Source organism: Equus przewalskii, chromosome 15 (assembly GCF_037783145.1).
Source record: "Equus przewalskii isolate Varuska chromosome 15, EquPr2, whole genome shotgun sequence".
Classification (NCBI taxonomy): Eukaryota; Metazoa; Chordata; class Mammalia; order Perissodactyla; family Equidae; genus Equus; species Equus przewalskii.
The window spans coordinates 3934392-3960610 of record NC_091845.1 but is presented as its reverse complement, the minus strand read 5'-3'; the positions used below and the strand labels follow the sequence as shown (position 1 = coordinate 3960610).

The window sequence follows — 26219 nt, the reverse complement described above, 5'->3', positions numbered from 1 at the left end:
CTTCCTGAGGGCCACCCGGTCCCAGAGATCCCCCCTTGTGACCCAGGAGGGCAGCAGGGGGTAGTCCCAGGCTCCCCCATGCCGCCAGCCCAGCAACAGAAGGTGCCCTTACAAAGCCCCCTGAGTGACAACAGACGTCACACCCCTCTCCCCAGCACAGGGAGCCGGGCATGTGGCTTCCATTAGGCCACATCTGGACATGCTCAGAGGCAGCCTGGATCCCTGGCACGGCTCCGGCTCAAAGACAGGACCCCCGCCCCAGCCAAGCCTGGGGCAATAGCTGGAAACCTCCCTCTCCAGGCCCCAGGGCTGCCATGGCAACAAGGCTGGGGGTCATTTCCGCCCCATGGCCCACCTCCCAGCAGGCCCCCAGGGCGAGCAAGGCAAAGCTACTGCCCCAGCTTCTCCCTGCCCCCACGAGTGCCCCTCATTCACTTGGGACCCCTCATCCCCCACCCACAATAGTAACCAGGGGTCTAAGGCCCCACTTCCCCAAGGATGCCCAATCGGGCACCTGACTGCCAGCCATCAGTCCGCCCATCCAATCCATGCTGCATGCACTCAGTTGTGACCGTGAATAAATCTGTGTGCTTATCCACTAACGCCCGCCCTCCTCCCCAATTAGACCCCAAAAGGGAGAGGCTGTGCCTGCCTTTCCACTGGCACAACCCCCAGCAGAGAGAGGGGCCTTCACAGACAACTGTTAAGTAAGTGGGTGGATTGAAGAATGGATGTGGATTAATAGTGGCTAACAGCTTTACTCAGCAAGTGCTAAGCTCTATGCCAAGCACTGGGCGTGAATTAGCTCAGCTCATCCTCAAAAGAGCCCCATGAAGCAGGGACAGACTTCTCTGCCCACTTAGATGGAGAAAATGAGGCACAAGACGGTAAGCCACTTGCCTAAGTTTCATGGGGAGTGGGGCCAGAGCAAGTGAACTGGGCGTGCAGCCAGAGTGGGTGCTGGGCGGGCATGGGGTGAGGAGAGGAGGAAAGATGCACGGGTGGTGGACGGACGGCCAGCCCTCATCCGTCTGGCCAGGGCCAAGCTCCTGGGTCCCAGTGAACTCTAGCTAGCCCCACCCCAGACCCTAGGCCTTCCTTTCCCCACACACGGAGTAACGCAGCCACCTGTCCCTGCCCCGCTAATCCTCATCTCTGGGGTTGCATGTGCCGCGCCCTCTGCCAGGACAGCCCTCAGACGGGGTAAGGGACGCTCCATCAGGGGCCCCTGCCCCTGAGCAGCCCTCCTCAAAGGCCACACCCCAAATCCATTTGAGAAAACCCAAAGCAGACAAAATACAACTAGGGCTCCTGAGAACAAAGCAATTCTCCAGGATTCCAAAGGCCCGGAACCACGGAGAGGCCTCAGCAGCCAGAAGCAGGGCTGGGAGACGTGGGGGCTGCGCCTGCTTCGGAAACCCGAGAGACTGCGGCCGAAACGCCGCACGCGCCGTGCTCCAGGCCAGACCCGCAAGCCTCCTGGGCACACGGCGCTCCGTTACAGCCTGGCCGGCACACGCTCCCCACTGCCGGCAGGCTCAGGGCTGGGTGGGGAGGAGTCCCGAAGCCCACTGTCCTCGTCCCAGCCCACTGTGTGGCCCAGAGTCACTAGCCACACCTCTCTGACCTCGCTCTACCCAGCATAAAATGAGAAGGAGCCCACCCCCCCCCTCCCCCGCCCATGGGGAGGATCCCGTCACAGAACCGGCCAGCACCTCGGGGCACTCGGCGAGGGTGAGTTCCGCGCCCTGCCCGCCATCAGCGGGTTGAAGCCGAGCTGTCTGGGCCGGGGCGACAGGTCAGAGGAACCCGCGGTCCCAGCCCTCCCTGCATGGACGCAGGCTTTGCCCACAGTGGACGCACAGCAAGAGCTTTAACTCCTGGAAGATGGGAAAGGGGCCCAGGCCAGCTAAGAGACTTGCCCAAGGCCACACAGCTGGGGGGATGCCACAGAAATCCCAGGGCCCCCTCATGCCCCTCCTCCAGAAAAACTTCCCAGATACCACCCGGACATGCCTCCCTCACAGCACCCCGCCTGCAGACCAGAGCTGCCCTTGTCCACTCCTGCCTCCCCAGAGCCCGTTCACAGTTGACACGTAATGAAAGTTTACAGAGTGGATGAGACGGGGTTGAACAAGACATACTCCCAGCTGTTGGGGGAGATCTCCAGACAGCAAGACAACACCCTAGGGTTGGGGGAGGGAGTCAGACAAGACAAAGATTCAGGGAAGGCTTCCTGGAGGAGGTGCTGCCTGAGGTGGCGGGAACAGTGTGAGCAAGAGTGGAACAGAGGGGAGATAGTGTAGGGTGCTCATGAGATGGCAGGAGAACAGGTGAGGAGGCAAGCCTGAGAGAGGGGGTGGCCAGAAAGCCCCCACTGAGTCTCTCATTCATTCACCCCATGCTCACAGAGCAGCAGCTGTGTGCTGGGCCCTGCTAGAGGCCCTCGGGCATAGCGGAGAAGATGACAGACGTGGTCCCTCTGCTTGTGGCACTAACATTCTACTAGAGGAGACAATGTCAAACAAGTGACTGCGTACTATAATGCCAGGTGTCGCTGGAAAAAGCAAAGCAGAGGAAGAGGGAGGTGGCTGCCCTTTTTTAGCTGGGCGATCAGGGGAGGCTTTCTCGGGAGGTGACCTTGAACAGAGAGTGGATGGAGGGAGGGAGCCACACAGACACCTGGAAGAGCATTTCAAGAAGAGGGAGTGGCAAGTGCAGAGGCCCTGGGCTGGGAGGAGCCTGGGAGGAGCTGGGAGGCCAAGCAGAGTCCAGAGTCAGGGAGGGGCAGGCTGCTTTGGACTGTATCCACGCCCCCCAGTCATATGTTAAAACCCTGATCCCCAGTGGGATGGCATCTGGAGACGGGGCCTTGGGGAGATAACCAGGTCGTGAGAGCGGAGCCCTCAGGAGGGGACCAGTGCTCCTTAGAGGAGAGATGTGAGAGCTCTCCTCCTGCCCCGCCACAGGACACAAGGAGCAGACGCCGCCTGCAAACCAGGAAGCGGGCTCTCCCCAGACACGGATCTGCCGGCACCTTCATCTCGGACTTCCAGCCTCCAGAACTACGAGAAATAAATGTCTGTTGTTTCAGCACCCAGTCTATGGTACTTTGTTACCAGAACGGACGTAGACAAGGGAAACCAAGAGGAGGTGGAGGAGGTCATGGGGCAGGCTGTGCAGGGCCCAAGGTCCGTGGCCCTGGAAGGACTCTGGCTCCTACTCCAAGTAGATGGGAGCCACAGGATGCTGCTGAGCAGAGGAGGGACGAGAAGCCCTGGCTGGAAGGGGTGGCAGACCTGCTACTGGGTTCTCACAAGGAGCCCCACAAGAGACTGCGTCCTTCCTGCTGCCACGTGGGAGATCAAGCGCGCAGCCATGCCCAGGGCCTACTATCAGGAAGGGTGGGAGCAGGCAGCTGCCCCAAATCCGCAGTTCCCCACTTCCTGCCAGCGCACCCACAGACCCCACCAGCCCAACCTGCACCTGAGCTGGAACCCCCCTCTTCGGGGTTCCCCCAGCCCTGAAGAGGCACGCCCAAGAGGCCCTCAACCACAGCACTACCAGGTAGCCCACACCACCTTGACGGGGACCTCAGCCCTGCCCACCCACTCCACCCCCGGGGGCCGAGCCAGGCAGAAAGCTCCAGCTCACAGCCTCCTGCCCTGCAGGGTACCCCCATGGCAGGCAGCTGTGTAGAGACCTGGGGCAGGGACAGGGCCCCATGACTCCCTTTCCCTGGGCTGGGTGCCCCTGGAGGGACCAGGACAGGGTCTTACCTTCAGAGTCACCTCTGGGGACAGAATGGACCGAGTTGGGGTCTGTGTCCTCCTCGGGCCGAGGACGGGGTAGAACCGGCAGCTGCTTGGGCACGTCCTGGGTGGGTGGAACCAGGGTTGCCTCTTGGGGAGATGTGGTCAGGACGGCATGGGCACTGGGCTTCGTCGGGCCCCCGGGAGAGCTCAGCGTGGCCTGTGATGGGAGGACGCTGGCCGTACTTGACTCTAGAACGGGCCCGGCTCCCTCCTGCCCAGTGCTGTGGGGAGCGGCCTGGGCGTCCGGGATGAGATTCTCTTCGGGCCCTGCCCTGGCCTCAGCGCCCCCCTCCTGGACAGGGAGACCAGGCCCAGCTGGGCCTGCAGCGGGCGGCCCATCCAGCCCCTCGGGGCCACCTGCTGCCAGCCACTCCCTGACCATCAACTCCTCCCTCTCCTCGTCCCCTTCCTCCTGGCTGTCCTCCGTCACTCTCCTGGCTTTGGCCTGCACAGGGGCTGGGGGACCCAGGGCAGCAGCCACCGTTGGCCTGGGGAGGGCAGCCGGCCAGGGGGTGGCCTGGATGGCTGACGGTGGCTGACTCCCGCCTCCCAGAGAGGCTGGGCGCCGTGCTCCTGCCGGGAGCTCGCCCGCCAGGGCCGCTGCAGCTTCTGCCTCGGCCACCTCCTGGTCGTAGCTGTAGGGGTCTTCGTAGTGTCGCTCGGGGTCACCCTCCTCAGCGTCTGAGAAGTTCCCAGTGGAGGCGGCCGGCATGGCCTCGGTATCTGCGTGGCAACCCGGGAGCTGGTAGCAGATGAGCTCACCCCCCGTGTCAGGACAGTGGCAGGCCCGGCAGGGCGGCAGGTGGATGGTGTGGCCAGCGGCGTACTTGCGGCCAGTGTGGACACAGCCCACCTGGCCACACTGCGGGCAGCTGTCGGCCGCCACCACAGTCTCGATGCAATTAGGAGGCAGCTCCGGGCACAGCATGAACTGGCAGCTGATCTTGCCACCGCCCGGCGGGCAGGAGCACTCGGTGCTGCCGAAGTCCACGAAGTAGGACTGGCCGGCAGGCACGCGGCCGCGCACGAAGCCGCCCTGCAGGCAGTCGTAGTACTGGTAGCCCTCACAGGCACAGCCGTGCTGCACGCACGTGGCGCAGCAGGCGCCCGGCTCCAGCGCCTCCTCGATGCAGTGCTCCAGCGGCGGGCACTCCACGCCTGTGCAGTCCTGCCTCGGGGCAGCCACGCCCACACTGGGGCCCAGGGCCAGCGCCAAGGCCAGGGCCAGCACTAGCCAGGCTTCCACGGGCTCCCAGAGCAGCGTCATGGTCCCACGGCCGGCCTGGTGCCACCTCGAGATGAACAGTCCCCTCTCCCGGGAGGCCCTGGGGGAAATGAAAGGGCACCTGTCAGCATCACACGGCCGGCACACGTGGCCACATGCGCATCCCCGCAGGCACACACGCCAGCACACGTGCACAGTGGGACACAGCCTCAGCCCCTTTCACTCATACGTGCACCCCGTAACACAGCACACACGTGCACTCGTTCCCATGTCACGTCTGCTCAGGTGCAGACAGGGGCATCCACTGTCGCTCAGATGTCACAGGTGTTGACGGACAGAGTCGCCAACATGGTCCCACTCAGGACCACTGATCCCCAGCCTCGTCTGCCTTCTGACACCTGCCTCCGAGTGGGACTCTCCGGCCCACATCTCATACACACGCTCACACACACACCCACTCACACCTGCATTCTCGCTCAGGCACACTCACCAGGGCACAGGCCCACGTGCCTGCCACACTCTGGGTCTCTCGCCCCCTTGGTGACAGCCATCACAGTCGCTCATGTACCCTGCACAGTCCTCCAGTTACATACACCGTCTCACCCCAGCCACAGCCACATGCCGGGACAGCACGGCAGTCTTGCACACGCACATATGCACACACACACACAACCACAATTTCTCTCCCCCAAAAGTCCAGCTCCACCCCCAGCCATCGCCCAGAGGCTGCGGCCAGGTGGATGCCGGGCCTGGGCGGGAGCAGGCCGCCTCCAGGCCTCAGCACGGCCCTCAGACCCCAGAGCTCAGGACCCCCAGGAGAGTCCCTGCACTGCAAGCTTAGGCAGGGGAGGCTCCTGCCAAGCTCCCTGGCTGCCTCGGCAGAGGTGACCACACGCCAGAACTGTCCTGCACACCCGCTCTTCCTGACACCCCCACACCCCACGTCCCGGCGCTCTCCCCCCACAGCTCTCCAGTCTCTCTGCCCCAGCCCCAGGCTCACCTCCCACCTGACCTGGAACACGTCGCGCCCTGCCCTCCCCAGCTCCAGCTCCACCCCTGTCTTTCTCTGCAAACCAGCCAACCCCAACACACACGGCCCCAAACCCCACCAGCTTCCCCCCAGCTGGAAAGGTCTGGACGCCCTGTGGGAGCCGCCCCAACACTCCTGCAGGGCTCTCGCAGCCCCTCCTTATCATCCTCTCTGAGCTACTCAAACGTCACCTTCTCACCCACCCTCACTCCTCCCCCACCTCCATCCTCGCAAGGCACAGGTCCCAGCCCACCGAGAGGCCCCCGGAGGCCTGTGCTCCTGGGTCACACACAGGGCTCCTTCTGCAACCACCCCGGCTCCCAGCCCCTATGCCGTGCTGTGGTTTGCAGGCATTTGGCTAAAATTGTCTGATATTTTTAAAAAGAGAAAAAAAGACAATGAAGTGACATCTCTAGTATTTCAAGCATTTGTCATTTCAAACCTAAAACATATAAAAACTTCTTAAAAGTTCCTGAAGAAGAAGAGGGGAGAGGAAGCAGAGTGGAGCCCCCACTGTTTCTCAAAGGAGCAGCTGGACTGTCCGCTCCCAGCTGAGCCCAGGGCAGGGGCGGGACAGCACGGCGGGGTGCAAGGCCCACATCTGGGGCAGTGACAGAGTGACCAGTGCCCCGCAGAGCAGGAAAAGGTCTGCCTCTGCTGGCCAGTCAACCAGCACCACAGTGGGCCAGACATCCCCTAGAACGGGGGCGTGTGGCCAGTGAGACAAGCCTCCTGCCATGCTGACTCCCTGGCGGGGGAGGCAGGTGTAAACCCACGGCAACTCAGCAGATTATTGGATGCCAAGTACAAAGAAGAAATAAACAAATGAGAGCAAGAAAATGGCACAAAGTGACTGGGGGTGCACGAGAGCCTATCTTAGCAAAGGTGGTCAGGCAAGGGCTCTCTAAAACAGTGGCATTTGAAGTCAGACCTGATCAAATCAGTGGAGACAGCCATGTGAGTACCTGGAGGCAAAGTATGTCAGGGTCAGGAAAAGCAGGTGCAAAGGGCCTGAGGCAGGACCACAGGAGGGGGGTGAGGAAGAGCAGAGGGCCACCATAACAGAGCCATGTGAGAAGCAGTATGAGCCAGGGCGAGTGTGAAAGCAGCTGGATCAAGCAGGGCTTCTGGCTGGAGGGACGGCCGTGGAAGCCCTGGAGCCTGGAAGACCTGAGGGGACTGTGCACTTCAAGGGGTTCATCTGGCTGCTGCATGCAGAACAGAGAAGCTAGGCTGGAGGAGGGAGACCAGGGAAGAGACAGGAGATGGCCAGGGCAGCAAGTGCCAGGAGGCAGGAGACAATGGCAGAAAGGGGAATTCTTCGGCAGGCAGAATTGCCAGGGTTTGTGGATGGACTGGACGGGGCGTGACAGGAGAGGCGGCTGGCACGAGCTGTGGGTCCCCCGAGCAACTGCAGGGACGGAGCTGTGGCTCCCGGGGCAGGGAGGTCGCAGGAGGACCGCAGACCTGCAGCGGAGATGTGCAGCCCAGCCCGGGCCAGGCCAAGTTTGAGAAGCCCAGGGGACATCCGGGTGAAGATGGTCAGGGAGCCACAGGGGACAGGAGCCTGTGCGGGCACCAGGCTCGGAGCCCGGGCCTGTCAATGGACTCCAAGGGCTGACCCGCACGTCCCTCCAAGCTGAGAAGCCACCTCAGCGGGGCAGAGGGCTCCACAGAGCGACTGCCGGTAGGAGTGGGCCATCCCGTGACTAACGACCCCTGCGTGGAGATGGGCGGGGGCGCAGAGGCCCCGGATCCCCTCTCGACAGCATCTTTCAAGAAGGGACGCCTTTGCACACTGACCCCTCACCCTCCTCCGCCGCCTCCTCCCTCCCATCGTCCCACGTTCACAGGAAGAACACATCCCGCCAGCAAACACTCCTGCCACAGGTGGGCAGGCTCTGCCAAAGGACCCCTGTCCCGCCCAGCCCTGCCACACCCACCCACCCCACCTCGCATCCTCCAACAAACTGCTCCCTAGTTCTGCTCACCCTCATAGGCCCCAGGGTGGCCTGGTCCTTAGACCCCCAGTGTCACGTGCTGCCCACACTCAGGCGATTCCAGATCTGATGTTCGCCCCTCACCCCGACCCCAGGCCCAGAGGATTGATAAAAAACATCAGACCCTGACTTTGTGTCCTCCTCATTTGCTGTGCAACCCTGAGCAAGGCCCTGGCCCTCTCTGAGCCTTGGCTCTGCATCTGTATACAGTGAAGAGGTCTACCACACCTTAGGTCACGGCTGGGAGCCCACAGGCGCTACCCATGGGTGTGTTTTGTTTGCTGAGCACAGTGGGTTTTTAGTCTTAATTACCAGCATTTACAAATTGGAAATGTTCACATGAAAATTCAGGTTTCTGACCCCTCCTGAAAACCACGGTGCCCTGGCCACTCTGAGAGGTCACCGGGTATGGGCTTCTGGCCCCACAAAGCCTGTGTGGCCTCTCTGTGCATTCATGTGTGGCTGGGCGTGCTGGAACCCAGGTCCCCAGGCTTGCCTCTGGGCTGGGAACCCCATGGACATTGCCTGTGGTCCCCAGCTGGGAGAACGGACGTCTGGGCTCCAGCGTGCTGTGCAGAGCACGGCACTGTTTGGAGGGTGTGCCTGCTGTGAGGGGGATGGGACTGGCTGGGAGGCGTCCAGAGGCAGTGGCCCAGCAGGACAGGGGCCGGGCCCCTCAGGGTGGCTCACCTGGAGAAGAGCAGGCGCAGAGGCCCTGGCCCATGCCCACAGCTGCCCTGGATGGGCCCCGGGCCCATGCACATCTATGTCGGGATAGGGCGGGAGATCTCAGCTCCGTGTGGGGAGCTTCCACGGGGTCGGAGATAGCTGGGTGCTGGGGAGGGGCGTGCTCCCTATCCCTGGAGATGAGCACGCAGGGCAGGACACTCAGACAGGCGGGGAGCAGGAGGCCACACTCTGCACCACTGCCCCTCAGGCTCCAACACGTCCCTCCAGGGCTCCCACTGCTATGTCCCTGCGGCTCCCCCAGCAAGTGGCCCCTGAATGTCTGGCTCCTGCAGAAGGGCTCCCCCTACAAGCTGCAAAGAGGAGCCACGGGGTGGGGGTCGGGACGAGAATAGGTGCCCGACCTCCCGCAGGGGAGGCCCCAGCAGCCAGACCGCGGTCAGCAGACACAGGCTCTGCAGCCAGGCTGCCCGGTACCTGCGGGCTGGGTCACGGGGCGCACGCCATTGAGACAGGAGCTCATCAGGGACCAGGAGACGCAAAGCAAACATCCCAGGCTCTGCCCTACACCCGTCAGCCTGGTGAAGCTGGACAATGCACGCACACTAATAGTAACAAGACGAGGACGATCGCGCCCACTGGCCGAAGTGACCACATGCAGTGTATGAGCGCTGAGCTCTCACGCCAGGGAGCCCCCCACAGACACGTGCCCCAGGGCCACACCGCACGGTGTTCACTGGGAACTCCTCTGGTGCTAGGAGGGGACAGCAGGCACAGGCCAGCATGCCAGTTACCTGTCCCACCTCTGCTCCCCGCCCTCTCCACCCTGCTCCACACGCAGTGGGCTGACCCCAGCTGCATCCCCGGACTCCTGCAGCCTCCAGTGGCAGCCACTGCAGGAGGTCAGAGGGCGCGAGGCAGAGGCTGGGGGGTTACTCCCTCCCTCCCTCCCCCCTCCCTCAAGACAGGGGTTTGGGGATGGTGGCCCCGCAACACAGCCACAGCTCCCGTCAGTGACCCTGCTGGGTTCTGAGGGCTGCCCCTCGCCCACCTCTGCAGGCCCAGGGAGCTAAGTGCTCCCCGCCCACTGCTGCTACTCGGAGAGCTGCGCCATGCCCTGCAGTTCCCTCACCCGTCTACATCTCTGCTCGAGGGCCCTCTCTAACCACCCCCCAGTAAACCCTGGGACTTCTTTCCTGCGGGGACTTGACAGACACACCCCCACGAGGACCCCACAGAATTCCAAGTCAAGGATTCGGGGTACACAGAGCAATAAGGATGGACCTAAAAAGAGACACTAAGTGGAACAGGAAAGAAACAGAACAAGACAGAGGCCCAACAACGACATGTGAAGATGCACACGTCCAATAAAATATGCCGCCCACAAAACATGGGCAAACAGGTACACACCCACCGGGCTGGCCAACCGCCCACAGCAGGGAGACAGAACGGCGCAGGGAGCACAGACAAGGGGAACAAACTGGGCAATGAAACAGCAGCGGGGCCCTGCAGAGACCCAAGCTAACAGTGCAGTATTAGCTGAGGAGTATAATTAACTCAGCTCTCAGCTCCCGAGATGTAGCTGAAAAAACAAGAGGAAGCCCGCGGGCTAAGTGGGCCCCTGCCAGCAGGAGCCCTGCCAGCTGCAGGAGGGTCAGCGGCCCAGCTTGGGGCGAGGCATGGCCACACTGGCCCATTCATGAAGCTCCTCCTCTCCACCACGACTGGCTGAGCAAGGGGCCTGCGGTCACGCCTCACTGAGGAGCCCCAGAGCCGCAGCTCCCACAGGGGCCGCTCCCACAAGGGCCTGGCGGGGATGCTGAGCCCCTCCTGAGGCCGGGCAGCTTCCCTGGGTCTCCAAGAGCAGGGGGCCATGGGAGGGCCTGTGACTCCCCGCCAGAGACACTGCACGGGCCCAGACATCCCCCGTCCCAATCACGGCACTGGGCTGTGGGCCAGTCCGCTCTGGACGCCTCCCTCAGCCCGCAAGCCAGGTGAATGCCACCGATGTCCCCAACCAATGCCACATGCAGCTGAGAAAGGGCCGGGCCAAGCCCCCCTAAACTCCTGAGCAGATCACACGCCGTACTGCTCTCACCACCAGGTGCTGGGGAAGACGGCGGGGCAGCAACAGGAACCAGAAGCACAGGGCCCTCAGTTGGCAACGAGGCGCACAGTCCAGAGGCGGGTCATTCCCAGGGCAAGTGCCCCCTTCAGCGCAGAGGGGGCGCAGAGGGCATGGGCCGCTCTAGACTAAACCTCACCACCCATGCGCCGGGTCCTGAGGGCACCCGGGTTGTGGACCAGCCAGCTGAGAAGGAAACCGGCACGAACAGAGGGACCCGGGGATGGGCAGAGGACCAGGTGACAGCAAGGAACAGCCGCTCATGCTGTGCACTGCAACGGCTGCCAAATGCTGGCATTTTTAAATACTAACACTGTCGACATCGTCATATCTGTAATACGCTCTAACGCACTGTAGCAAGAAAAACGGTCAAAGGCAATGTGGCAGATGCCAACACTGTGAAATGGAGGCCACAGGTCACCTTGAGTTTGGCTTGCCACTCTGTGTAAGGAAGAGCCAGAGACAATCCAGTTAGGTGGGAATGAAGGACGGGACCATCGACATGCAGCCTCCGGGGCTGCCGCGGCCCAGGGACGGCTGGAGCAGGCTCCTTGTGGGCAGGAGCGGGCAGTGGAGGTCACGCTGGGCTGCCACAGCGTCCTCTCTGTTGGTCAGACCCTGCTGTGGGTGGGGCAGCAGGGACTCTAACGCAGCCTGGGGTCAGGTTCTCAGGCCGCAGCTTGAATGTGGGCAGGACAGGGCAGCTGTTGGGGAGCGCGGCACACTGGGTAAGGGTCTCCCCCAGGGAGCGGCCGCAGGGAACAGGGCTGGGCACACGCGTGGACACACGCGCACTCTCCACAGCCCCCACCATGTGTGGGGTGGCAGGGGAGGTGAGGGAGGCCTGCCATATCCGTCAAACGTGCCTCAGGTCGCTGCTCCACCCTCAGCTGCCCCCACTGCTGCTCCCTGCCAGACACAAGCCCACGGCCCTACAGGAAGGTGACGTGACCTCTGACCAAGTGACCGCCGCACCCACCCCCAGCAGGCCCCGGAGGAAGACCCTTTGGACTGGCAAGGCCACATCATCCCCCCCGGGGGACACGGATTCATCCCCAGCACCACCATTATCAAAAGTGGGGCCTGGCGTTACATAACGTCAAGTCACGAGGTAAGGCAATTCTTCCCTTTGCCAGCTCTCTGATCCTTCTGACTCTGACAAGAGGAGGCACAGCAGAGCCAGCAAATCCAACACAAGACGCGCCGTTCCACGGAAACCTCAGAGAAGCCACGCATGACGGCACAGCACAAGCCTGTCCCGCACAACGTCTCGCACACACTTAGTCAACATTTATCTCAAACTACAGTATAAGTGGGCATCCGACATTTTCACTGGGAACCCAGATAAGAAGAAAGTCTCAGGTCGGTGCTGCTTTGGCTTTAGCACTTCTGAAACACTGGCCGGGGATCTCCCTTTTAAACAAGAGGCAGCCACACCCCAATCCTGGGACTTTCCAACAGCTCGGATGACAGAGGGAGACAAACATGGACACACGTGCAGACACACCCGTTACGAAGCGCGAGTAACCAGGATCACCTGGCCGCTGCAGCCCCTCTGATGGCAGCGGGGTCCCCAGCTCCTCCCGGAAGCCCACCCAGATGGCCGTCCCCGGCCCCCAGGTCCAAGCAGAGGCGCAGAAACCCACCACTGGGCCGTCCGCCCAGACAGTATGTTCGGGGGGTCCGTGTGGTGCCTTTGAAATTAGTTGCCAATCTTCTAACATTCAATGTTATTAATTTATAAGTAATTTAATGTTATAACATTTAAAATCAGAACATTTTACACCAAAGCTGGGTTCCCAACTTCGCGAGGGAAATCAGCAGGCAGGGCCCGACGGCGGACGCACGCTCACTGCCCACCAGCCTCATGGGCTCCCGCTCCACCAACCTCGGGCTTCTCTGGTCCACACTCAAAGGAGAGAGGCCCAGAGGGGAGACCCGGCTCCCTCCTGCCCAGAGTCACCTCCGGAATGTCCTGGTCTCCTGGGTTAGGACCTGCCTCTCCTCTAAGTGGGGGACACTGAGAATTTTGCCCCTTCCAAGGAGCCCACTCCTTCCCACGTGGCCCAGCAGGCCTCGGCACGTCCATCGTGTCAGACTCCACCCCCACAGCCACGAGAGACACACCCCCACAGGAGGGAATACGGGAGTTACACGCTGTCTTAGACCGGGACCCCAGAAGCAGAGCTGAGATGGGTTTGTGTGCATGTGGTTTACTGGGGGACGACTCTCAGGAAAAGGGAAAGAGGGAAGCAGGACAGAAGAGACGATGAAGCCGGACAAAGATGTGGTCTCGGCTGCAGCCCAGCACCAGCCTGATCCCACAGGGGCCCTGCAGCATGACTGGCACCCCAGGGCTCGTCCCACTCACAGGGATGTCAGTCAGTCACTGGTCAAGGACTGAGACGGGGCAGAGTGGGTAGGATTACCTCCCAGGCATGTTGGGGGAGGCAGCTCTGTTGGCCACGGGCTGGCAGCTGGAGGAGGGCACAGGTGTGAGCCATTAACAGCCAACACCTGGGGGATGAGTGCACCTCCAGGTGAGGGGGAACCAGATGGGGCACCAGCCGTGGCCACAGTGTCTGCCACACACACATCCATCCACCCGGGCAAAAGCGATAAGACAGTGTGGTCCTAGAAAGTGTCCAAACAGCTACCTTTAATTGATAATTTAGCCCAGGCTCAGAAAGGTAAGAAAGTAATGTTCTAAAAACAGCGCCTACACACCCATGCCCACAGCAGCGTTCCTCACAGCAGCCAAGAGGTGGCAACAAACCAAGCGCCCGCTGACGGAGGGACGACGAACACAGTGGGTCTCTGCACTCATGCAACGCTGCTCACCTTAACAAGGAAGCGATCGCCGACCCCTGCTACAGCACAGACGGACCTGGAGGGCAGTGTGCCGAGTGAAACAGGCCAGCACAAAAGCACAGACTCTGTACCAGCCCGCTTAGATGAAACATCCAGAGCAGTCAGATTCACAGAGACAGACGGCAGAATGGGGGCTGCCAGGGCTGGGGAAGGGGCTGGGGAGGGGGCTGGGGAGGGGGCTGGGGAGGGGGCTGGGGAGGGGTAGTTTAATGGGGACAGAGCTTCAGTTTTGCAAGATGGAAAAGCCCTGGAGATGGATGTGCAAGGTGAATGTACTTAATGCCATTGACCTGTACACTTAAAAAGGGCTAAGATGATCAATTTTATGTTATGTGTGGTTTTACTGTAATAAAAAGTAATAAAAGGTGCACTGTGGAGCCAGAAGTGACTAATCAAAGAGCAGAGAGAGGAAAGGAAAGAAAAAGCCGCCCTGAAGACCCAACAGGAAACAGGGCTGCTCCTGAGGCCTCCCCTCAGCAGCAAGCCTCCTGGAAGCCAAGGCCAAAAGGGAAATTAGAGGATGACCCGGTGCTCCTTGTCTGATAAGAGGAAGTCATCTAGTTCTCCGGGAAAAGGAAACTTGTTCTTGGCACAAAATGTCAGGAGGAATTTCAGCTGTTGATCAGGTTCATATTTAACTATCACTTCCTCAGTGCCGACACAACGCCAAACACTGGACTGAGAGTTTCCAGGGATGTTTATTTTATTTAACCATCCTCTACAGATAAGGAAACTCAGGCCCAGATAGGGCAAATGATCTGCCCCAGGTCACATCACCAGTAAAAGGTGGCACAGGGATCCGACCCCAAGCCTGTGTGGCTAACGGAGGACAGGTAGAGGCCTTCAGTGTGTAGATGCCCCTCACACACCTACTACCCGCCAGCCCCTATCAGAGCTACTGGGATGTGGCAGTGACCTCGACCAACCAAGGCCCCGCCCTCATGTGGCCAACATTCTGGTGGAGGGAAGAGAAAAGGAACAAATAAATAAGTAGATAAGAAGGGCACTGTCAGGAGAGGGACTGGTGCACTCTTTTGGCAAGACTGGTCAGAGTGGGCCTCAACTAGGAGGTGACATTTCAGCTGAGACTCACCTGGCAAAAATGTGGCGGCCATGCAAAGATCTGGGGAATGGCATTGCAGGCAGATGTTACGGCATGTGCAAAGGCCCCGAGGCAGGAACCAGCTTGACACATTGTGGCTGGCTCTCAGGGAATACAGAGAGTGGGAGGAGGTGAGGCCAGTGGCAAGAAGAGAAAAGGTGGGGAAAGGGCCATGGAAATCAAGGAAAGAGAGAAGCTGTAAAGAGGAGAAAGGTCAGTCACCCACATCCAGTGCCCCCAGGGAACTCGGCAAAGCATCCAGGACACCGAGTGGGCAGGTTCCAGCACAGTGTTGGGGCCACCACGAGGTCACAGCACACTGGGGATTCAAGAGGGACTGGAGACACCCCTTTCAAGGAGCCTGAGGAAGATTCCAGCCACAGGAGGTCCAAAACCAGACAAAACCTAAACAACATCATTTAATAATCGATGGCAAAAAGTAAGCAATAATCATTTGCAAAAAGACAAGTCTGGCCGTGAAGCAAAGGGTACAGGACCGAGGGTGGGAGGTGGCTGGGAGCACCCGGGGGCGGGGGGTGGGGGGTGCAAGCCAGCAGATGGCGCAGGCAGGGCGGCCTGAGACCCTCCAGGAGAAGGGAGGGGCCGGTCCAGAGCGCAGGGGCCCGGGGCCCTGAGCTAACCCTGGTGCAGGGTGCCGATGAGCAGCCAGCCAGGGTGCCGGTAGCCCCGTGACCTCACATGCTCACCAGCCCCTGGGGACCTTCAGAGGGTGAGCTCACGAAGACACTGGAAAAAGCATCCTTCAAGTGAGCAGCCAGGCTTCGTCCCCTCCCTTCCCTCTCCTCCCTAAAAAGAAAAAAAATGAAATGCATCGAAAGCTCCTTGGACCCTGGGTGAGCGCTGGCCCTGCACACACGATCAGTAATCTCATTACCAACACACACAGGTGAAAAATCACAAAGACGGATGTCCACGACTCAGAAGCAACCTCTGAGAAAAGAAAATGTTGCTTCTGGCACCAGGCGGCAGCTGAGATCTCCCTCCCCCGAGCCCTGACTCTGGAAGGAGGAAACACTCCCAGGGAGGAGCGATGAGCAAGGGCTTGCAGCAGCCAAGGCTGAGCTCACGAGCGCCCACCTGGTCCCCTGCCCTCCACCCAGCCTGAAGGACGGCGTCCCACCCCGTCCGTCCTCTCCGTGAGATCGAGATCCCCGGGCAGCCTCTGTCCAGCCTGCCTGCAGTCCTGCCTATGCCTACAGGGGGCTTTTCGTCTGACCTCCTCCCACCCCCCCTCATAACCCTGCTCGGCTCTCCATCACCTCTGGCCCCTCGGAGGCTCTGAGAAGAGCTGTGGACCATCCACCCCTCCACCGAAACAGGAAAATATGAACAAAGCTCAGCGGTGGGCAGGAGTAGTTTCTGACCACCCAACATATATTCACCCTCCTGCCAAGAAGGGCCCCTGGATTTCATTCTGGGGTCTACCCCACTCCACTGCCGCTCCGATCAGCATTTCCTAGTCCTCCTCTGACAATGCCTAACTCAGGGATGGACACCAGGCCAGTGTGAGCCCAGGATACCCAATTCAGGTGAGATTTTGGGCAAGCGCCCTCTCTCTTTCCCACTGTATTAGACATGAGATGATTTAACATCGAAAATCCCTGAAGCCGTCTTGTCCTCAGGTGGAGACTGTCTGAGGCTGGAACCAACTCAAAAAAAGGAAAGCCAAGAGACAGAAAAAAGAGAAATAGAGTCATAGTGATAGCTGCTGAGAACCTGGATCCAGCCATGCCTGAAGCTAATTGAAAAGCTGAACTTTGCAATGACATAAACCCATTTTGCTTAAGCTAACTTGGACCAGGTCTTCTGTCACTTGCAACCAAGAGTCTTAATAGATATACGGGCATATATATCAAAAACTGCTGTGTATCATTTTAGGGGTCTCACAGACTCCCTGGAGTGCACTCATGGACCCCTGGTTGAAGACTTCTGGCCCAAGGATGAAGTGAAAACGTCTAAGGGCGGCATTCAAAGCCCATACCATCTAGTCCCCACCTAACTTTCCAAACCCATTTTCCTCTGTTGCCCTCCATGCACCCAATTCTTTTTTTAAAAAGACTGGCACCTGAGCTAACAACTGTTGCCAATCTTTTTTTTTTTTTTTTGCTTTTTCTCCCCAAATCTCCCCAGTACATACTTGTATATTTTAGTTGTGGGTCCTTCTAGTTGTGGCATCCAATGCTTGATAAACTGAAAACTCTGGTTCCTAACCCCTCATCTTTGCTTGTATCACTATCCCAAACCAGGGTGCCCACCTTTCTGAAATCTCTGCACACCCAAATCCCACCCCTACTTTAAGGCTAAGGCCCCAGAGCGGATGGGTGTGTGGGTGGATAGATGGATAGATGGGTGAGTGGGTGCATAGACGGGTGGGTGGACAGATGGGTGAGTGGGTACATGGATAAATGGGTGGGTGGATGGATGGATGGATGGGTGAGTGGGTGGATAGATGGATAGATGGGTGAGTGGGTGCATAGACGGGTGGGTGGACAGATGGGTGAGTGGGTACATGGATAAATGGGTGGGTGGATGGATGGATGGATGGGTGAGTGGGTGCATGGACGGGTAGGTGGACAGATGGATGAGTGGGCGCATGGCTGGGTGAGTGGCTGATGAGTGGATAGCAGATGGAAGATACATGGACAAGAAGGTAGATTAGTGAATGGGGACGTGAACTGGTATGTAGATGGATAGCTGATGAAGAAATGGATGGGTGAGCAGATGGACGGTAGACAGACCATGGATAAGTGGGTGGGTACATGGGTGGCAGATGGAGGACAGATGGATGGGAAGGTGGGTCAGTGGATGGACGATAACCAGCACGTGGATAAATGTGTGATGGATGGGCAGGCGGATGGCGGGTGGGGAGACGGGTGAGAAGATGTAGGATGGATTGACGGCAAGGTGGGTTAACGGCGGGTACAACAGCATGGGGACGAACGGATGAGGGGGGCCAAATGACTGGGCAGGTAACGGATCCGTGGGTAAGTGGACGCATGAATGGTGGGGGGGTGCCTAGATAGGTGGCCAGCGGATGGGTTAGCAGACTAGGAAAGTTCTCTTGACGCTCAATCAGTGCTCTTGCCGACCCCACCAGAAAAACCCAGAACAAGGCCACTGGCTCTCATACAGGCCAGCATCTCAGACGATTCTTGGCCGGGGTGAAGAGCACGAAAAGCACAGCGGCTGGAGTCACACTGGCCGGCGTTCACAGCCCACCTGAGCCGCCTCCCGCCGTCTGACCACAGACCAGGCCTCTGGCTCTCTGAGCCTCATTTTCCCGTGTGTCAAATGAGAGGCATAGTGCTCTCCTCACAGGCTGCTGTGAGATTAAATTAAGATCTCTCTACAGGACGAGGCCAAGACGGTACAGCAGAGCCGTAATTTCCACCCTGCTGAAAAACTGCCCCAGAGCCTAGTGCCTTCTCAGGTTTTGTAAGACTAGGAAAATCCTGATACCAAAAGCAGACACGGATGCGACAGGAAGACAGGAGTCCAGGCCAGCTTCACGTAGGAATCTAGCTGCCGGGTCCTAAATAAAACATCAGAAAATCGAATCCAGGAGCACATTACAGGGACAGTAACACATCGGGCCAGGCAGAGCTCCCTCAGGAATGCAAGGGTAGCTCAATAGTGAAAAATCAACGCAACGACCTAAAAGAAAAATTCTACATGATCATCTCACCAGATACCGAAAAAGTCCTCACTGAAATTCGACATTTTGAGATTAAAACCTCTGTGAAAAGCAAGCTTCTCCTGGTAAACAGGACCATCTCCAGGGCTCTGGGGAGCCCTCCCTAGCAGGCCCACCCTTCTCCCCTCCCAGAGAATATGCTGGCCTCAGGGGTTTAACGCCTGCCCCAAAGAACACAAAGGTGGGCTGCCCGTGGGCCAGCGGGAGATTCGCATCGGGTCCTCCCCTCCTCCAGGGCCTCCGAAGCTCGGCCCAGACCCTTCTCACCCTTCTCCAGCCCCCGGAGTTGAGTCCAGGGGTCCCAGGTGAGGTCCACCTAGGCTGAGAAACCCAGCAGAGACCAAACTGCTCCCGGGAGTGCGGGGGTCCCGCGAGGGGCCTGGACCGGCGCTCCCCCCACCTCTCTTGCTTTTTTCCTTCTCTTTTTGAGATAACAGGTATTTGCAAGGGAAGCCTAAAGACCCAGAGTCGTTTCCAAGAGACACGTCTACACAGGAGTGTGGGCGTGTGAATGCATCGGTGTGCATGTGAAACAAGTGTGTGCATGTGAGTGAGTGTGTGCAAGGTGTGCTTGAGTGTGTATGAGGTGTGAGTGTGCACGTAACTGCATGTGAGACTTGCGAGCATGTGTGTGCATGTGAAGTGTAAGTGTGTGTGAGTGGGTATGTGCGTGCAAGGTGTGTTTAGGCATGTTTGAGTCTGTATAGGGGTGAGTGTGAGACTGCGTGCGTGCATGTGCATGCACACATATGCGGTGGCTGCCCTCCCCTGGGGGCCCGCCCCTCCCGCAGCCCCAGGCAGCGGGTCACTGCCCCCCGCGGCTCCTGACAACTTCCCTTCCCTCTGACGGTGCTACCCCTCGGTCCCTCCATGAAGGGCTGCCCGCCCCTGGGCCACATCCCTGCCCTCTTGTCCACAGCTCCGTGGGGGCCGGCCACTCCTGCGACACGACTTCTGGGTCCACCTCGGTGCAGACACCCGGCCAACATCACCGCACGCAGGCTCCCAGTGCCGGGATGGGCACAGCGGCGCCAGCCGCACGTCAGAGCTCCCGCCTCCCCTCTAGCCAGGTGGGACACGCCTCAGCCGGACCGGCAGCCTCCCGCCCCCACTTAGGAACTGACACCTTAGACCGACGTGTCTGCCCACTGTCTTCCCGACCGGACGGTGACTCTGAGGCTGGCACCCTGCTCTCCCGCTCAGCCCCGACCCAGGGTCAGGCCCACGTGGACACCCAAGATGCTCTGGGTGGGTAGGCAGGTGGAGACGGGTGGATTAACCAACTGATTTGTATGGCCCAGCACAGGGCTGACACAGAACATGGCATGAGTTATAAACGAGTGACACCAACACAGCCCAGAAGGGACCTTCAGGGATGGAGAAAAACCCACCCGGGGCAGCTGGTGAGTCATCGGCTAAGCTGGGAACCGTGACAACCACAGGTGCGCGTCCGCCCCTCATCCAGAAGCCCTCATCTCACACGTCCCCTCTTAGCTCACAATTCCAGGTGGGGGGAGGGCAGGGACAGGCAGAAAGAGACAGACAGAAACGGAGAGAAGCAGAGACTGAAAGCCAGCAGACAGGCTGACAGACAGACAGACAGGAGATGGAGATGACAGAGACAGACAGGCCAGGCCAGCCCCCAGCAGCCCAGGCTCGCTGAGGCCCCTGGCAGGAGGCGCCAGCCAGGGAAACTGTGACCCCCCCCCCAGGCCCCCACCATGCCAGTGCCCTAATTTATTTGCACAGCCCTGAAACTCAGGAATTTCTCGGGGCTGCCAGTGGGGCAGCCGGTGTGCAGTAAACGGCGGGGCCTGGCCGCAGCTGTGGCATAAGTGTGGGGCCGCCCAAGGCTGACACCGCCACCACTGGAGCAGAGAGGACCAAGCAGAGCAGAGAGGGTCAAGCTCTGGACTCCCAGAGACCAGGGTTCATATTCGAACCCCCAGGCTGCTGGGCGACTGGGAGCGTGTGACACCTGAGCAGCCGTGCTTCCATCTGCACATGGACCCACCCTCAGCAGCCTCTCGTCAACACCAAAGCATCAGAGAGGTGACGTGAAGACCCCAGCACCACATCTGGTCAACAACAGGCCCTCGATCCAAGTTCAATACAGAAAAATCTCTGGCCCCAGCTACCCGCAGTCTTTCATAGCTCCTCACGTCTGCCTGTTTCTCTGTTCCCTCTGCAAAGCACACCCTTCCGCCCCTCAGCAAACTCCTATTCATCCCTAAAGATCCAGCTCAATATCCCCTCCTCTGGGAAACCTTTCCTCAGAGTTCACGGTTGCCTCTTTTGACCTCCCTGCACTCTGGACACAGAGGTCCTGAATCTTCGGGGTTCACAGACAAGAAGGATGAAAAAACGAGAGGTTTAGAGCAAACTCTGAGAGCCACAGCCTCCACTGCATCCTCGCCACTGGGGGCGTGGTTGTGTCGAAGGTCAGACCCCCACTGCCCCGACCCCAACTCTCTACCTTAACACGAGCTTCCCCAGGTGGTGGAGAGCTGCTCATTCTAGAACATCCTCATCTTCCCTTTGGGACGGGTCTGCCCTGTGGACCCAGAACAGGGAAGAAATGAGCAGGCCGTCTATACAGAGCAGGCCGGTGATGCTGTGGGGACCTCTGCTCCTTCTCCTGGGAAGAGGGAAATAGAACAGCAATTTCCCTCTGGGGAGCCAGCCTCTCCCATCCTCGGCTACATGGACCACAGGATGGCTAATGAGAGGCCTCCTTCCCCCATCCACAGTGACTGGTCAGAGACAGTCACCTGACCCAGCCACACGGGCCCGCACTGACGCTCCTGAGTTCAGAGGAGCAGCCCGGAGCTGCTGGGCCCTTGATGGCCCAATGGCAGGGCCCACGGGAGAATAAAGCAACATATAAAACGGAGACACAGTTCTCACAACATCTGTAGAGCCCCTGATACAGCTGAGCCTGAAGCCAGACCCCTGTACTAGTTAGTTCCATGACTTTCTTTGCATAAGTTGTAACCAAAAATATCTTGCAACCACAAGTATCCCAACAATTGTTACAAGAAAGCAAGAATAGCAATCGTATTGCATGCTGCTGACTTGACCCCAAGAACTTGAACTCCAAGTTTCTGGAGTTACCAAACTCTATCCTCCCGGGGGGGTGGGGCGGGGCAGTCTGCTTCACTCAATGTCCATTCGCAGGGAACAGTGGGGGAGACGCCCCTGGGGCCACCTCAACGTGACTAGCTGACCCCACCCCTGGCCACAGCCCACAGCCCAGGGTGAACATTCTACTCAAGCGGGGCCAATCAGAGCCCGTCCCCAGGATTTTAACCGGAACTAAAAGAAAACAGAGACGATCTCTAGTGGAAGAACCCGTGAACCAGGAGGCCTCCAAGCTGAGGGTGGGCCACTTAAGTCCTTCTGAGAGAAAGCCGGAAACGGAAGGAGGACAGAGTGTGAGGGAGTCCTGGTGGTGTTGGAGTCCCCAGCTGCAGCTTTCCCCGGGGCCAGGGGGTCCCTGGTCCTCCATGGCAGTGCAGTGGAGACCCCTCTCACCTGAGTGGCCTCAGACACAGAGAAGCCCGTGGGAAGGAGACCCCCACCCCCAGCAATGGACAGCCCCCTTCTGAAGCCAGGAGCAGGTGAAATCACCGAGGGACCGATCCAGGTCACAGGTGGGCTTCAGGGCCACATGCTGAGGCCCTAACACCCCCACGGGAGCTCCTGAGTTCTGGAGCCAAGAAAGTGTCCCCCCCCCACCCCCACGCACAGGAAGCCACAGCCACTCCGAGGGGACGCACCTGGGTCAGGCACGTCCTGCCTTGGGGTCACTGGGGCATTTCTGGGACAGGCAGCTGATGTCAACACATCCTTTCCATCCCTGGCAGTCCACTAAACTAGTCTCTCTCACTTGTCAGAGTGTAAGGTCAGGCTTCAGTTCAAGAAAACATGTTTGACAAGCGAGGACAAGAATGCCAGGGCAAATTCTGCCCCATGCCAGGTCCTGAGGCTGATTAAGAGCCTGGCCGGCCTTCACTGTGGGTGTTACTGGTATGACCCATGAGAAAGAACATACACGACCTCCACTCACCTGGGCACAGCCCTTTACAGTTTACAAGGCACTTTCCATCTGGGCAGGCCTAGCTCCGCACCTCCTCCACAGATGGGACCCAGCCTCACCACGCCAGCGCCAGCGGCCTCCCTCAGTGCAGGAGCCTGGCCCTAAGCGCCACCTGCTCCCCCGGCACAGCCCTGGCTGCAGGATGCGCCAGCAGGAGCCACCTGCACCCTCCAGGTTCCACACAGGCAGCAGGAAGGGCACAGAGCTGGGGTGTCAGGGACGCCCCCAGCCCCTGAGTGAGAACGGGGACCAGCCACTACATGAGAACCAGGGACTTGGTTTCAGAGAAGACACGCCTCCTGGAGGGGCTGCAGCCTCCGCTCACGGCCCTGGCCAGCAGGAAACGTGCCCACGAGGCCAGGAGAGCGGGAAGGGGTCCCCAGAAGATGCGAGGTGTGCGATGACCACGCAGGGGGCCTTTCCCAGAGGGGCTGGGGATCCCGCACAGCGAGGCCAGACCTCACGGACAGGCACGAGTGCGAGAGGCCCACGTGAGTAATCAGGCCCTCCTTACTCTCTGTCAACCCATCAGGACCACAGAGAACTCCGTGTGGAGCACTGTGCCGCGGACACTTCAGGGACCTCCCTGACACCTGCCATCCTTCCTTTTTTAACAGAGAAGGCAGGACGCATGGCTCACAGCTGACTGACACAGGGAATGGAAAGGGGCTGGATTTATTCCTGCTTTGTGGTTAATTCTTTATTTTCATGGGTATTGCTGATTTCGGGAAAGTGATCCTGATTTCTATCTACAGTTGAGATAACAAGTCTCCTTTTAAAAGAAGAATAAGCAAGGGATTTTTCTTTCTTTTCTTTTTTTTTCCTGAGGAAGATTGGCCCTGAGCTAACATCTGTGCCAAGCTTCCTCCACCTTGTATGTGGGATGTGGCCACAGCATGGCTGATGAGCGGCGTACGTCCGCACCTGGGATCCAAACCCGTGAACCATGGTCGCCAAAGCAGAGTGCACCAAACTTAATCACTACAGCATAGGGCCAGCCCCAGAGGAGGGATTTTTAAAGACATATTTAGTACAACGTAATGGCAAGGGGGCAGGATGATACAGCAGAAAACGTGATGGTATTATGCTAACTGTCACTTTATCACAAGAGGAAGCCAACATCCACTGGATTTTTCCCCAAGAAAGGGCATACAGCCCCCTCTGGGGCCTGCCTCCATCAGCCGGTAACCAGACAACAGCCACCAAAGGCCCTGGGGTGCCCAGGTCAGACAGCGCTCCGCCAGCACTGCACCAGCAGGGGACCAGCTCATCTCTCAGCCCGAGGTCTGGAAAGTTGACTTAGGAACTGCCGTGGCAGGCGGTCTTTAGTGTGAGGGAGACAGAGTGAGTGTGTGAGTGTGTGTGTGTATGTATGTATGTGTGTGTGTGTGTGTGCGCACGCGTGTCAGGGGTCCTGGTATGGTTGTGCCTACACCTGGGCACAAGGGGTTGGCATGTCGAGACGAGCCGCCCCCTGAGCTGGCCCTGATCCTCAGGGGTCCCCATCAGCCCCACACAGGCTGGCCGGTGCCCTGGCACACCCCTGGGCGGGCCGCAACCTCCTGCTCAACCCTCCGGGCTCCCGGTCACTCAGCCTGCGGCCGGCCGGCGGGCGGGGAGGTGCTCCCAGGGCCTGGCTCTCTCCTGGAACACTGGTCAACACTGTGCTTCCACCTGAAGGAGGGAATTTTATGGGTCACCGGAGACACGGCTGGTGATCGAGGGCCAGGATGGGGGAGCCGGGCTGAGGAAGGGGGAACCCTGGGAGGCTCATCAAGGGCTGGTGCCCCCAGCCACGAGCCCCAGTGCACCCCGACGTCAGTGACGGCAGCTCAGCGACAGAACAGAGAAAAGGGACAGGACTCAGACCCTGGCTCACCCGTGTTCACCAAGCGCTGTGTGCTTGCCACAAGCTGTGCCTGGCTCCGCACACCAGCGCTGCAGGCGGGCACACCGCCGGGCACACCGCACAGATGGGAGGCCAGGCCCAGCAGGCACACAGGAGCCCTGCATGCCTCACGGGCACCCAGACCTCACAGCCCTGCTCCCACACCTCAGGCCACTCCTGGGCACCCATGACGGCAGAGCCAGGAGAGCTGTCCCCAATTCAGAGAGGAGGAAAACTGAGATCCTAGGGGGTGAGAGGGCCTGAGGCCAGCAGGTCTGCCTGAAGGCAAAGGCTGCCCATGGCCGCCCCCGCCCTGGGCACATGAGCGCTCACTGCCCCATCGGATGGGCTCACAGTGGTGGGGCGGGGCCACTCCGGCGGCCACAATACAGCACCCCTGGCCCGGCACAAGGCCAGGCTCCCCACCCTCAAGGAAGGAAATAACCTTTCCTCGACCAGCACTTTCTTTGCAACAATCTCCATATATGAGAAAGTAGACGCGTTTTTGCAATGTTTCCAAATTCCAACAACCGTGAGGACAATGGTGCAAAATGACGCATGGCTTGACCCCAAAGAGGCCCCGGGAAGGGACCAGCCCAAAGGAGGTGAATTAGTGGTACATTCATGTGTGCCAGTGGGGCCCCTGAATCAAGGGTGGCCCACCCTGGGCAGGGCCCGGAGGTGGACAACCTGGCTCCCGCCCAGTTTTTCCTTCTCACTTGCTGTGTGACTGCAGGCAAGCAAGCCCTCTCTGAGCCTCAGTTTCCCTGCCATGTCACCCTCTCAGGCCTCCTGCCTGCCATCTTGCCCCCTCCAGTCCCACCTGCACACTGGCTGCCAGAGGGACCCCCCAACTCTCTGGCCAGGTCCCTCCCCTGCTGGGAAACAGCCCAGGGCCACCCATCACCTGTCCCCGGACCAGGATTTGAGGTCCTCCGCTCCGGGGCCCAGTCCGCCATGCCTGCCTGCTTCCCACCTCCCCTCTTACCAGGTCCCAAGAGAAGCAGGGTTTTCTCCTGTCCCTGTGTCCCCCTCGCCTTTCCACCTTCACATCACAGTGCCAGTGTCCCCTCCAGGAAGCCCTCCTTCACCACCGCCCGGCTCGGATAGATGCCTCCCCGGCTCCCACGGCCTCTGTGCTCTCCTCCAGGACAGCCCCGACCGACGCATTTCAGAACTGGCTGTGTGCACCAGGGGGCCTCAGGACGGCTGTGAGAGGGACCAGGGGCGGGACCACGGGCCGGCCCGCACCAGGGGCCACCGTGAGCACTGTGTGTGACGAGAGGCCCTGGGCACAGGTCCCAGGCACGGAAGTTCAGGGGGCTGCTAATCCAGGAACCCCAACTCCACAAGTCTCGTACTGGCTGCTCCCAACAACGCCCGGCGGGGATTCTTAGCCCCACAAAGGCAGGCCACAACTCCACTCCGCCCCACCGCCCCGAAGGCCCGGCTCTAGGCCCAGCCTGCTGCTTCCTCCCCTCCTGCTCCCCCCACAGCAGCCAGGGGGCCCTGAAAATCTCAATCAGACCTCACCCCTCCCAAAATTGAATCCTCATCACACGCAGAATAAAATCAAAAGCCCTCTGGGGCCCCCATGCTTAGCCCGCCCCCCTGACCACCCTCCTTGCACGGGGCTCTTGCCCTCCAGCTGGCCCCAGTCAC

The 26219-nt window shown here is 59.6% G+C and overlaps 1 protein-coding gene across 6 annotated transcripts in view; it reads right to left on the bottom strand.

The window, feature by feature from the left end:
• The window catches only part of FBLN2 (fibulin 2), a 108965-nt gene that overhangs the window by 57203 nt on the left and 25543 nt on the right, over positions 1 to 26219 (bottom strand). For all 6 annotated transcript variants that reach the window (XM_070576477.1, XM_070576480.1, XM_070576476.1 and 3 more), the window contains one exon: positions 3780 to 5140. In XM_070576477.1, coding sequence (XP_070432578.1) covers positions 3780 to 5082 — 1303 coding nt within the window. In that variant the 5' untranslated portion in view covers positions 5083 to 5140. The remainder of the gene's footprint in view (positions 1 to 3779; positions 5141 to 26219) is intronic.